This window comes from Cheilinus undulatus, linkage group 23 (assembly GCF_018320785.1).
Source record: "Cheilinus undulatus linkage group 23, ASM1832078v1, whole genome shotgun sequence".
In the NCBI taxonomy this organism is placed as follows: domain Eukaryota; kingdom Metazoa; phylum Chordata; class Actinopteri; order Labriformes; family Labridae; genus Cheilinus; species Cheilinus undulatus.
Genome location: NC_054887.1, coordinates 1,587,007 through 1,598,207, shown reverse-complemented (window position 1 = coordinate 1,598,207; position 11,201 = coordinate 1,587,007). Strand labels below are relative to the sequence as shown.

Here is an 11,201-nt window from a genome sequence, read left to right as displayed (position 1 = left end):
GTTATAATTTAGTAAAAAAAACCTATGTTAAGTTTACTCTTTTTTAATTGAGTTTATATTAAGCATATTTACATTTAAATGATTACATAATATTTGATTTGATTAAATTTGCTCAAACTTTACCCCAAAATGAAGCTTAACCATGACTAAGGCCTAGAATCAGTTTTTTGAGTGTAGGATCTTTAAATAAATGTATACTTTATGATGTTAAAGGTCACATATTATTCAGACAACACATTTTCAGGCTTTCTAACAAAATATGTGCCCCTGGCATGTCCACAATCCCCCCAAGAACCAAAAAAATCCATCCCCCTCTCTTTCTCCACCTGTCAGAAAATGTGTGCTGAAACAAGCCGTTCTCTGATTTTACCCTCATGATGTCATGTGGGGGTTTAGCCCCGCCCCTAGGTTCAGTTGGCCCTCCCTGCTTGGAAGAAAGCTCCACCCTCCTCAGCTGCCAGCTGAGGGGAGGGTCAGGGGAGCCACATCCATGAAGCCACAATCCATTTCCTGAGAGGGGCGTGACCAGGGGCGGAGTCAGACAGCTCAGTAACATTTAAAGCCACAGACACAGAAACAGCTTGTTCTGAGCAGGGCTGAAACAGAGGGGGTTTCCAGTCCAATCCTGGTGTGTTTTTTTCAGGAACAAACTTCACAGGCATGTCTTGGGGACCTCTGAGACCGATATAAACTTGTCATAAAGGGGTCCAATATGTGACCTTTAATATTACCATATTTCATAGTTTGACTTACAGTATTCTTCAGGACAAAAAGCTACAATATTCTCCCATATATTCCTTTAAAAAGCTATTTTTTTAGGGAGTCAAATCGTTCTTTGAGACACATGAGCTCTGAAATATGATCATAACTCTTATAGTTTGTGTGAGAGCAGGCTTGAGGCTGGTTAATGGAGTTTAATATTTACGATCATTTTAACAAACGTAGTAGAAACTAACAGCCGGCAGACTCCAGCATACAGCTGTCTTAATAACAACTGTGGGCTTAAAACACATGGAGATCATTCAAAATGTGAATACAGAACTTTATTATCAAAAATCCAAAGACATTTGTTCACAGGGCCTTGCGTGTTTTATTTTTTACAGTCACTTTGTTTTTATTATATTTGCCATAGATGCCAACAGCATTAAAGAGCCACAACACAAACACACTAAGCCATAAATGATGTTTAAATCAAAGGCACTGTTTTTGTTAAATAAATCAAATGAAAATGGGAATTCTGTTCTTCATCATTACCCTCAGCTTCATCCTCACATAAATGTTGCCACAGCCACTGTTACACAAGAAGTCTACTTATATCATCAGAGCTCTGGGGTGCTGGTGGAGCCTCCTCAGTCAGAACTAAAGAGGCAGGTATCTGGGAGGCTGCAGCACGTCCCTCTTGCCGTAGGTGGCAGATCCCACATTGGTTGGTGCATAGACAGTCCCAATAGTGTTACTGGACCGGACCAGGAAGTCTGCTAGCCTCTGGGTCACACAGGTGGCTGTGTTACACTTCCTCTTCTCTATGTGATGGCTGCAAGGACGAGAGAAAAACAGGACACTGGGAGTCAGTATCACTAGTAAATGGGATGTTTTTGATCTAGAATGGTTGTTTTCTGTAAATGCAGTTACCCATTCGTAGATGTGGGCCCTCTCTGTGGCCTTGTACCTATAAGGTCAAGGAAAGGGTTGGAAATAATCCCCGCAGTTAGCCAGCCATCGCTGTCTGGAAAAGCACTCTCCTGCTCGCTGGATGAGCTGGGGCTGAAGTACCTGAATCACAGAGGAGAAAAGGCCAAACACTAGCAGCTGATGATACCTCCTTCAGAATCTACTGGTTCCATGAGTGAGAAGAAAAAGTGGCCACTCTGCTCCCAGTGAAGTGAACAGTGAAGCACCTTCCCAGAGATGAGCATGCTTGGCTTCCACCTTTGGAGTTATGGGAGTCCTGCTGCTCCTCACACAGAACATTAGATGTGCTCTGATGGCACCATTTCATCCTCTTCTCTGCTGACTTCAGGTCAGACTTCTGTGGTTATCTGCCTCTTAAACTACAGTCATCTCTAAAGGAATCTCATCAGACATGTTTCATGTTAGTGGAAGCTGACTGCTGCCACAGTCTAAACTCTGCACATAGTCAAAGAGCAATGAATTTACCCTGTTTCACATTTTATTACATCATCCACAGTCATCCTATTCTCATACAGAAGCTAATGCCGTTTCTGTCTTTGTCTGTTTTTACCTGTGGCCTGGGGCGGCGGTGACACAGCGCAGCAACACAAGCAGAACGAGGAGAAGCACAGAGACCCTCAGCTGATACATGGTGATGAAGGATTATCTGGATCAACACAGACACAATGATAATAATTAGAATAAATTATATAATAATAATACTAATAATTATTATTATTGTGTAACAATTATATATAAAAATAATGATGATAAAACAAAATTAAAAAATACAAGTATAGTAATAATAATAATTATCATTAATATTATTTTTGTAGAAAATAAAATATATATGTAAAATACAATAATAATAATAAATATTGTTATTGTTATTATTATTCTACTGTTATTTTATTTTTGTTTTATCATATTTTGTATTTATAATTGTCATACAATAATAATTATTAATATTATTATTATTGTAATTAGTAGTAGTAGTAGTATTGTCATTCTTCTTATTATTATTATTATTGTTATTATTTTAAATATTATTGTATGATAGTGATAATAATAAAATTTATAATATTATTGTATATTATAACAATTTTATATATATAAAAAAATGATAAAATAATAGATATAATGAAAATAATGATAATAAAAAATAATTATAATAATCATCATCGTTATTAATAATTTTATTGCATAAAATATAAATATATATACAAACAATAATAATAATAAAGTATTATAATAATAATAGTTATCATTATTATTATTGTATAATATAACAATTATACATAGAAATAATGATCATAAACGAAATAACATAATAATAATTATTATTATTATTATCATTGTATAATATAATATATATATATATATATATATACAATAATAATAATAATAATAATAAAAAAATATTATTGTTATTATTATTATTATTATTATTATTATTATTATTATAGCAATAACTATAATAATATTTATAACAATATAATAATTACCACAATATAAAAATTTATAATCATCATATAATGATAGTAATTTAATACTTCTACCACTTCTACTACTGCTAATAACAACAACAACAACAATAATAATACTATTAATTGTATAATAAAACAAATATATAAAATCAATATCAGTGATTATATTGGTTATGGAAACTCTGGTGCAGACGCCTCTTTAAAGTGTAAACTCATTTTTATGCTTTTTCATACTGAATTAAACTGATGAACTTTCTCTGAGCCTCTATGAAAACATGTCTGTCTGTGCTGTCCTCGTACTGGCTCTCTATCCAGACCTGAGTCTGTTATAAAGTTTGAACTGTGTGGAGAAGGTTTCTGCTGATCTAGTCAGTTTAAAGGTAAAGCCGGGTGTCGTCAGCATATCATGGAAGCTGAGACTTTTGTTCCAGAGAGCATAAAAGCAGATTAATTTATTGACTGTAGTTTCACATGCCCAATGCACAGCAGCTCAGAAAATGCAGAAAAATATAACAAAAAGGATAAATGAGGGGAGAAAAGAGCATTGTATGTTGAGGAAGTTTGATCACATCTGAGGTAAAATCATGAACTTCCTTAGCTCCAGGTAAACGCTGATGGTACAGATATTTCTCTGCTGTCACATACCTGTGAGGAGGGTTACACACAGCGAGAATTATTTTTAGATTAAACAGTAGTGTGTAAATTCTTTCCTATAAATCCCTCAACATGACCTAAAGAACCCAGCCGTCATTTCTGCTGAACTAAGGTTCTGTTGATAAAATGTTTATTGTAAGGTTTCTGAGCTCAAAGATATTCCTCTGAGAATGACACAATAGAAACGGCTCATTACCAGTGAGAAGCTTGGATTGAATTAAGTCTTAAAAATCACATTCATTATTATAAAATGGATGCTGACTAATTTATTATAAAGCCGAGGAAATCCACAGAGTTATTCCTCCCAGATCATCCAAACAGAAACATTAGAAGCTTTAAAAAAGAAATGATGGCTGAACCTCTGCTCAGGATCAGTTCAAAGTACATTCAAAGACCACCCCTGCTTTCTTATTTATCATTAAATCAACAACACATTTGGAATTTTTAAAAGCCTCGGTCTCTATTATACAAGTTCTGAAGAAAAACCTCATAAAGAGGTTCTGATGTGGTTATTTCAGCTCTAAATAAATGGATTCTTAGTCTCTACCCTTTCCTGCAGCATCCTGATGTAGAGGCAAACTCCCAGTAAATAAACTTCTACCAGAGAGAAATAGAGACTTACTGTCTTTCTGTCACAGCCTGCAGATCCAGCGTGAGTGGAGGAGTCCAGGGTTTGTCAGACTGTCACAAACTGACTGCTACAGTTATAGGCTGATCGCTCGATCCACTGGTGACATCAGCTCTGTCCAAATATAGCCCTGAATGATCATTTACACAGAGCACTGGGGGGTAAGGGGTGTTAATCTGTATATCGTGCTACACACTGAGAAAAACCTTTATTTAAACTCTCTGGATCAACACAAACACAATGATAACAATTATAATAAAAATAGAATAATAATATACTAATATAATAAACACTAATATTTATAGATGCTGGAAAATGCAGATTCTTCATGCACACACACACACACAAACATGCACACACATGTTGAACGTCAGCATCCTCATCATCACCTTCGTCATCGTTCTTCCTGTGATGGAGCTGAACCACCATAAACCCTCACCAGGGAGGGAAAAGCTGTCTTCTGTTTACCTTTCAGGTCGTAAAACTCTGGCCTTGGCTCCTCCCTCTGGGCTTCAGAGCTGCTGAATAATAAATGAGTGGCTGAATTATCATTTATAATTAATGCCGGCTCATTATTTTGAAGGGACGTGTCTGAAACAGTCGAGAAAGTTTGAATTAATGAGGTGATGTAGAAGTTAAGAGGAATACTTCACAAGCATGTGTCTGAAACTCTGACAGGTCTGAGAGTAGGTCAGGAAAACCAGGGCTGTGGTTAAGGTGTTTACCTTAAAACAATATAACTGAGTTAAGTGTGGATTAAATAAGCATGTTGGAGCGTTTCACTGATTTGTATTCACAGTCCTGATGAAGCTCGACTGTCTCTGTATCAACCACAGATGGGCTGAACTACTGACAGAATGACGTCAGAGGAATTCTCCCCTCTCTTCACCTGGACGGCGTGACAAACCTCTCACCTGTCAGTGCTCTTTGACTCCAGTGTTACATTGTTTTAAATGGACATCATTTCTCACCTTTAGGTAGTCTAAACCAGGGCTGTCAAACTAAAGGCCCGGGGGCCAAACCTGGCCTGTGGTGCAGTTATACTTGGCCCACCAGATCATATGATGTTTCTATTCTAACTGGCCCACCAGTATGAGCTCTGCAGATATCCTCCAGTATAGAAAAGCAAACTAAACCTTGATGATCTATAATATCCTTATTGACTCACAAAAATGAGAAAAAGTAAACAGTAAAAATAATTTGATAAAGTCAGGAATGTAGGAGAAATTAGTGTTTTCTTTATATTTTCAATTCTGCATCTCACGGTCATGACTAAAAGTTATGGTTTGACTGTTTGTTTCATATTTTAACCTTTACATCTCATAACTTTGACTCTTTATCTCATACTTTTGCATTTGAAACCCTATTTTGATCTTTTAAAGCCATGATTTTGACTTTTATCTCATGTTTTGGCCTTTTTCAACTCCTAACTTTTACTTTTATCTGATATTTTGACCTTTAAACTCATGATTTTTTATTTTATTTCATATTTTTACTTTTGAAACTCATTCATTTGAATTTAATCTCATATTTTGACTGTTTAAAATCATGGTTTCAGTATTCTTTCTCATATTTTACCTTTTCAAAACATTATTTTGACCTTAAATGTCATAGTTTTACCTTTGAAACTTAAAAGTTTGACTTTTTATCTCAGATTTTGAGCTTTTCATGCTGTGCTGTTTCTAACCTGGTCATTAGATGCTTAGTGCAATAAGGCCAGTTTGCATGGAAATAGATGATTTTTCCCCTTAGTAACTGCATGATGGCTCAGCGTCTTTCAGTCCCTTTGCAGTGATTGGCCTAAAACTGTACCTTTTGACTTATTTATATTGTTTTAGAGCTCTAAACAAATTATCCAGAAATCACTTTTTCAGGCTTTTCTAACAAAAAATTGTGTCCATGGTCCGTCCACAATCCCCCCAAGAATCAGAACCCCCTACCCACCCCCACCCCCACCTTTCAGAACATGTGTGCTGAAATAATTCTCAGATTTTCCCCTCATGATGTCATGAGTGGAGTTAGCCCCGCCCCTGGGTTCAGTTGGCCCTCCCCGCTTGGAAGAAAGTTCAGGAGAAGCCACATCCATTACCAGAGAGGGGCGGAGTCAGGGATGGAGTCAGACAGCTCATTACCATTTAAAGCTACAGACACAGAAACAGCTGGTTCTGAGCAGGGCTGAAACAGAGGGGTTTAAACATGCAGAAATACAATACTGGAGTGTTTTTTCATCAACGAACTTCACAGGCATGTTTTGGTGACCTCCGAGACCGATATAAACTTGTCTTAAAGAGGTAAAATATGTGACCTTTAACCTAACTCTGAGTCCCAGCAGAATCTTAGCTAGCATGAAAGTGAAGCATTAAAAGGAATGTTTGAAAAGCAAAATTGCCAAATTTTAAAGAAAAATGTGTGACCTTTAACAAAGAATCACACCCTCTGGCTGTGTGGAGACACAGACCCATATTCACGCAGCACCACCAACGACCACTAACAGCAAAAAAAAAAAAACAAAACAACCCCTCCCCCTCCCAAAAAAAAAACCTAAGTTGTCTGTCACTTTCTCTCTCAGTTCAAAGAAAACCAGACTATTTAGTTCCCATCTTTTACTGTTTTTGTTTAAGAGCGACGGCCGTCTCCTTCCCGCCCTTGTGGCGCAGTGACGTATGTGTTGCACAGGGGAAGTGACTAATGGGTACGGGGATAATTAAAGTGAAAGGCGCTTCTTTGATTTTATAGAAACTCTGCACATATTTATGTTTTATATGGCACCAGTTTCAGACCAGTACACCATAGACATGCTGTGAGAGGTATCCAGGACAATTGGAGCAATGGTGCGGTGTGCAAATCCATACAGACAGACGCAGCATCAGTTATAGTAGGAGGATTCCTGTGACAATCATGATCTAAAGAGATCATGCCTCTTTCTCAGTTAGGAGAAGCCACCTCATGCTGCTGGTAAGTAGTGGTGGTTTTCACCACAGCTTTGAGCTAACAGAGGGATTTAATGTAGTCCTAATGGACATGTAACACCCCCAAACCCACCAAGGCAGCGCTAACACCTCCCTGTATTTCCTGTAAGCTTACACAGAAAACAGCACTGACTGGAGATGAAGAGGCTGACATCAAATCTACCAGATTTACCTCCTTTTATCCAGATTATAGCGTATGGCTGGCATGACTCACTTTCCTCTTACCCTAATTATTTCTGCAGTTTTGAAAGCAAATTAAAGTTGTTAAGAGGTATTAATCAATACACAGTTACAGCCTAGAAGTGGATATTCATGAGAGAAAGCTGTCCAGAAGTAAAGATAGAAAGAGAGAGAAGGGGAGGAGGAGCGTGTGGGTGATATGTGGAGGATCGTAGGCCTATTCTCGTCAGCTTTAGTCTTGGGAAACCCGTCCCCTATGCCACTCTCTTAACTCGTCTCTGTATCCCTTCGTCAGTCTGTCTGACTTTTCTAATTGTTGCAGACAGGTGTCGGGCAGCAGCTCAATTCTGATACCAGGACTTACCCTCAGTTTACAGCGGTTTGAGTGAACCTTCTCCAAGCCTTTAGGTGTGATCAGCAGCTCGGGTCTTATTTTTCCATCAGTGCAGAGATTCGAGCTTGAAAGCCCCCAGCATCACGAGCTGAATATGTTATTGTTCGTTTTCTTCCTGCAGTAAATAGAAGAAAGATCCGACGCCACTACTCAAAGATTTGTGCATAAATTACCTGGGTAATGCATGGACTTTGGTCGTCACTGTGTATTTAGTAGTGAGTCCCAGTTTGCACGATTTACTGCATAAGTGTTCAAAAATGTGTTTGTGAAATAAAAGTGCAAAAAGTGAATATTATTCTATCTGTTATTCTAACAACAGAACATTATTCAGATTAAATCAGCATCTAAACCAGTGTTACTCAACCCTGCTCAACCTAAGAGCCGAATTATTAAAAAAAAAAAAACCCTAGCCAGAGCCACAATCTAAGTGGTGAAAAGTGGCGAAAATGGGTTGAAATGGAAATAAATTATGCTAAATTGTTGAAATGGTCAAAAAGTGGCAAAGAAATGGCAAAAAATGGGGGAAAGTTGGCAAAAATGAAGAGAAAAAGTGGCGGATTGATTAAAAAATGAGTTACAGGTGACAAAAATGGTCAAAAAACAGTAAAATGTATCAGAAAAGGAATAACTAAAACAGGCAAAAATTGAAAAAAAGCAGCATTCAATGGCTAAAGGCAGCTTGAATGTGCTAGAAGGGGCAAAAAATGGCAAAAAGGGGGACAAATTGAAAATAGCAAAAGCAAGATAAACGGGGCAAAAACTGGTGAAAAATGTTATAGGTGGTAAAAACGGTCAAAAATGGTAAAAATGTGGCAAAAAATGAGCGCAAAGAGACTAAAGTGGAATGATATTCACGTATAAATCCCTTTGGGACAAAACTTGCCCATTTAAACCCAGTATAATTGCTTATTTTGATTGCAAATTTGCAATACCATGTATCACTGTTACCGCCATTATCTGTGATGCAATTTTAAACGGAGACCTTAGACCTGCAATTTTTACGACTAACCAGCAGATGGCACCATTAATCTTTTTGGGCCAAGCGTGTATCCGTAGGGCACTTAAAAGACACACTTACAGTGGGATTTTTTTATAGCCCTATGGAATAAAGGCATAAAGAAATGAAATAAGAATGTCTGTGGTGTTGATATGAATATAAACTTGGGTTTTGCGTGTTAGATATTTGATATTGCATCTCTGAAGCGCCACTCCAATGTGCTTCACTGGGGAAATGCCTAAGGCATCCCCTTAGTGATACGTGTGTGTAGCCGTTATGAGAATCTGACACTGCACAAAAAATAGTGATGCACCAAACTCGATGATGGTAACTGATGACTTATGACCATCTTTGATAAAAATAAAAAAAAACTCCCCTTAGCATTTTTGATATGGAAAATATCTCATTCTGCTGAACAAACTTGAATTTAAAGGGTTAAAAACACATAAAATCATGACAACGACCAAAGATTTGCTATGTCATGATCAGAGCTGGAAGTGATAACAGAAAAAAAAAATCTTTAGAAAAAAACAATATAATTCATACATTTCAGCATTTAAAGTAGGTGCAGTAAATGCCCCCTAGGGATATATATGTGTAGTCGTTTAAAGGGATGCCTAAGGGTTAAATGGGTGAGAAGGGGCAAAACATGACAAAGAAGTGGAAAAAAAATCAAGCAGCAGGACAAAAAAGAAAAAGCTGGTGAAAAGAAGTGGAAAACTTGGGCTTAAAAAGCTGTAAGAATAGATTTAAAGTGGCAAAAAGGGGGAAAATTGCAAATAAGGGTAATGGAAATATACAAACAAAAAATAAAGGTTGAGAATTGAAGTCAACTGTTCAAGAGTGGGAAAGAAACTTATTAATATAACTTGCAATGGATAGTTTCTGAGGTCAAACTTTGCCTTTTTAAAGTTTACTGGGGGAAAAATATTTCAACTTAAGACACTGAAGAGCCACAAATCATCACAAAGATCCACATGTGGCTCCAGAGCCAGGCGTTGAGTATCACTGCTCTAAATCATCAGTCTAGATCCCTGCACTGCTTTGGGTTCACATTGCTTTGGGTTCATCCTGCTGTGCGTCAGCCGGGTCACAGCTGTATTTACGGTTTGTTGTCTCATGTGGCAAAAAAAAAAAAAAAAATCCAGTTGCTGCAGGTTTAATTAACATCATTTTAACACTTAAACCACCAGAGAGGACGGCCATAGCAGGAACATGACGTTCAGAGTGTTGGTGCGTTTCACCATGACAGTAACATCACTGATGCGTTTATTGACAGACACAGTAAACATTTCTTCTGGCCTTATATTGACTCTGGGCTGTTTTTCAGTCCAGGCCTTCTTTATAATCATGTTGCAGATTCAGAGCTGCTCCACCTTTCTTCCCAACCCTGAACTATCTCTCTACAGTTATGGAAACAGTCAGGCTGGTGACCCCTCCTCAGGAATTTACTACAGCCCCAGTGAAACTGTGACTTCTGTCCAATCATTTCTAGAAAGATCCGTGTTTGAATCCACATCCTTCATTCTCTTGTCCTTCTGTTTCCTTGCTGTCTTCTGTTTTTTCATCTCTCTGATCGTCCATTTGCTCCTTTTCCGGCTCTGCATCTTTGCAGAAGTTGCCTCTTCCCTCTTTCAGCTCCTGCTCTGACTTCTCTCCATCAGTCTCTGTGATCGCTTTCTCTCGTGGGAGAGGACTTAACTCCACAGTGGTCTCCGTCAGGGATTTCAGCTCCTGCCTCTCCTTGGTATTATTGGGGGAAATAAGTCTACCATCCTGGGGAAGCTGTTTGGTTGTGTGAACCTCTGCCCCCTCTGCTGATTCTGTAATGATCCTTTTGGAAGCTTTCGGAGCCAGAGACTGTTTGGATGTTTTAGAAGGACTAGGCTTGTCCTCAAAAGGATTTGATGGGGCCGGAAGTTCGGTTTTCCTCGAGCCCTTTGTTTGCAGCATTTCAGTTTCTCGCCCTGGTTTCCGAAACTGCCTTCTAAGGAGGATGATGACGGCGATGATGAAGAAGTATGAGGAACCACTGAGACAAGTAATCAGTCCCAAGAAGATCATTCTGAAAATAGAAATGAAAATCAGAAGGACAGCGATTAGCTGAGCTGTCTCAAGTGCTTGAGGAAGTGGAATTGCAGGTAATAACACCTCAGACATAGCAGCATAATATTTCAGAGCAAACTCACACATGCAGGCACCTACATGTGGAATTTATAGT

The 11,201-nt window shown here is 38.0% G+C and overlaps 1 protein-coding gene across 1 annotated transcript; it reads right to left on the bottom strand.

Annotated features, from left to right (window-relative positions):
• Positions 1–1,359: 1,359 nt before the first annotated feature.
• LOC121505814 (calcitonin gene-related peptide 2) lies at positions 1,360–2,322 on the bottom strand. The gene is made up of 3 exons (XM_041781365.1): positions 2,243–2,322; positions 1,633–1,773; positions 1,360–1,534 (listed from the first exon to the last, which is right to left on the bottom strand). The coding sequence occupies exons 1-3, from the start codon at positions 2,320–2,322 to the stop codon at positions 1,360–1,362; spliced, it is 396 nt and encodes a 131-aa protein (XP_041637299.1).
• Between the last annotated feature and the right edge of the window lie 8,879 nt (positions 2,323–11,201).

Bases quoted from the DNA above. Each gene is read 5' to 3' on its own strand.
- LOC121505814 (XM_041781365.1), bottom strand. From the start codon at position 2,322: ATGTATCAGCTGAGGGTCTCTGTGCTTCTCCTCGTTCTGCTTGTGTTG. The intron at 1,774-2,242 runs GTAAAAACAGAC...TCTGTGATTCAG, and splicing joins ACCGCCGCCCCAGGCCACAG to GTACTTCAGCCCCAGCTCAT. The intron at 1,535-1,632 runs GTAACTGCATTT...TCGTCCTTGCAG, and splicing joins GGGCCCACATCTACGAATGG to CCATCACATAGAGAAGAGGA.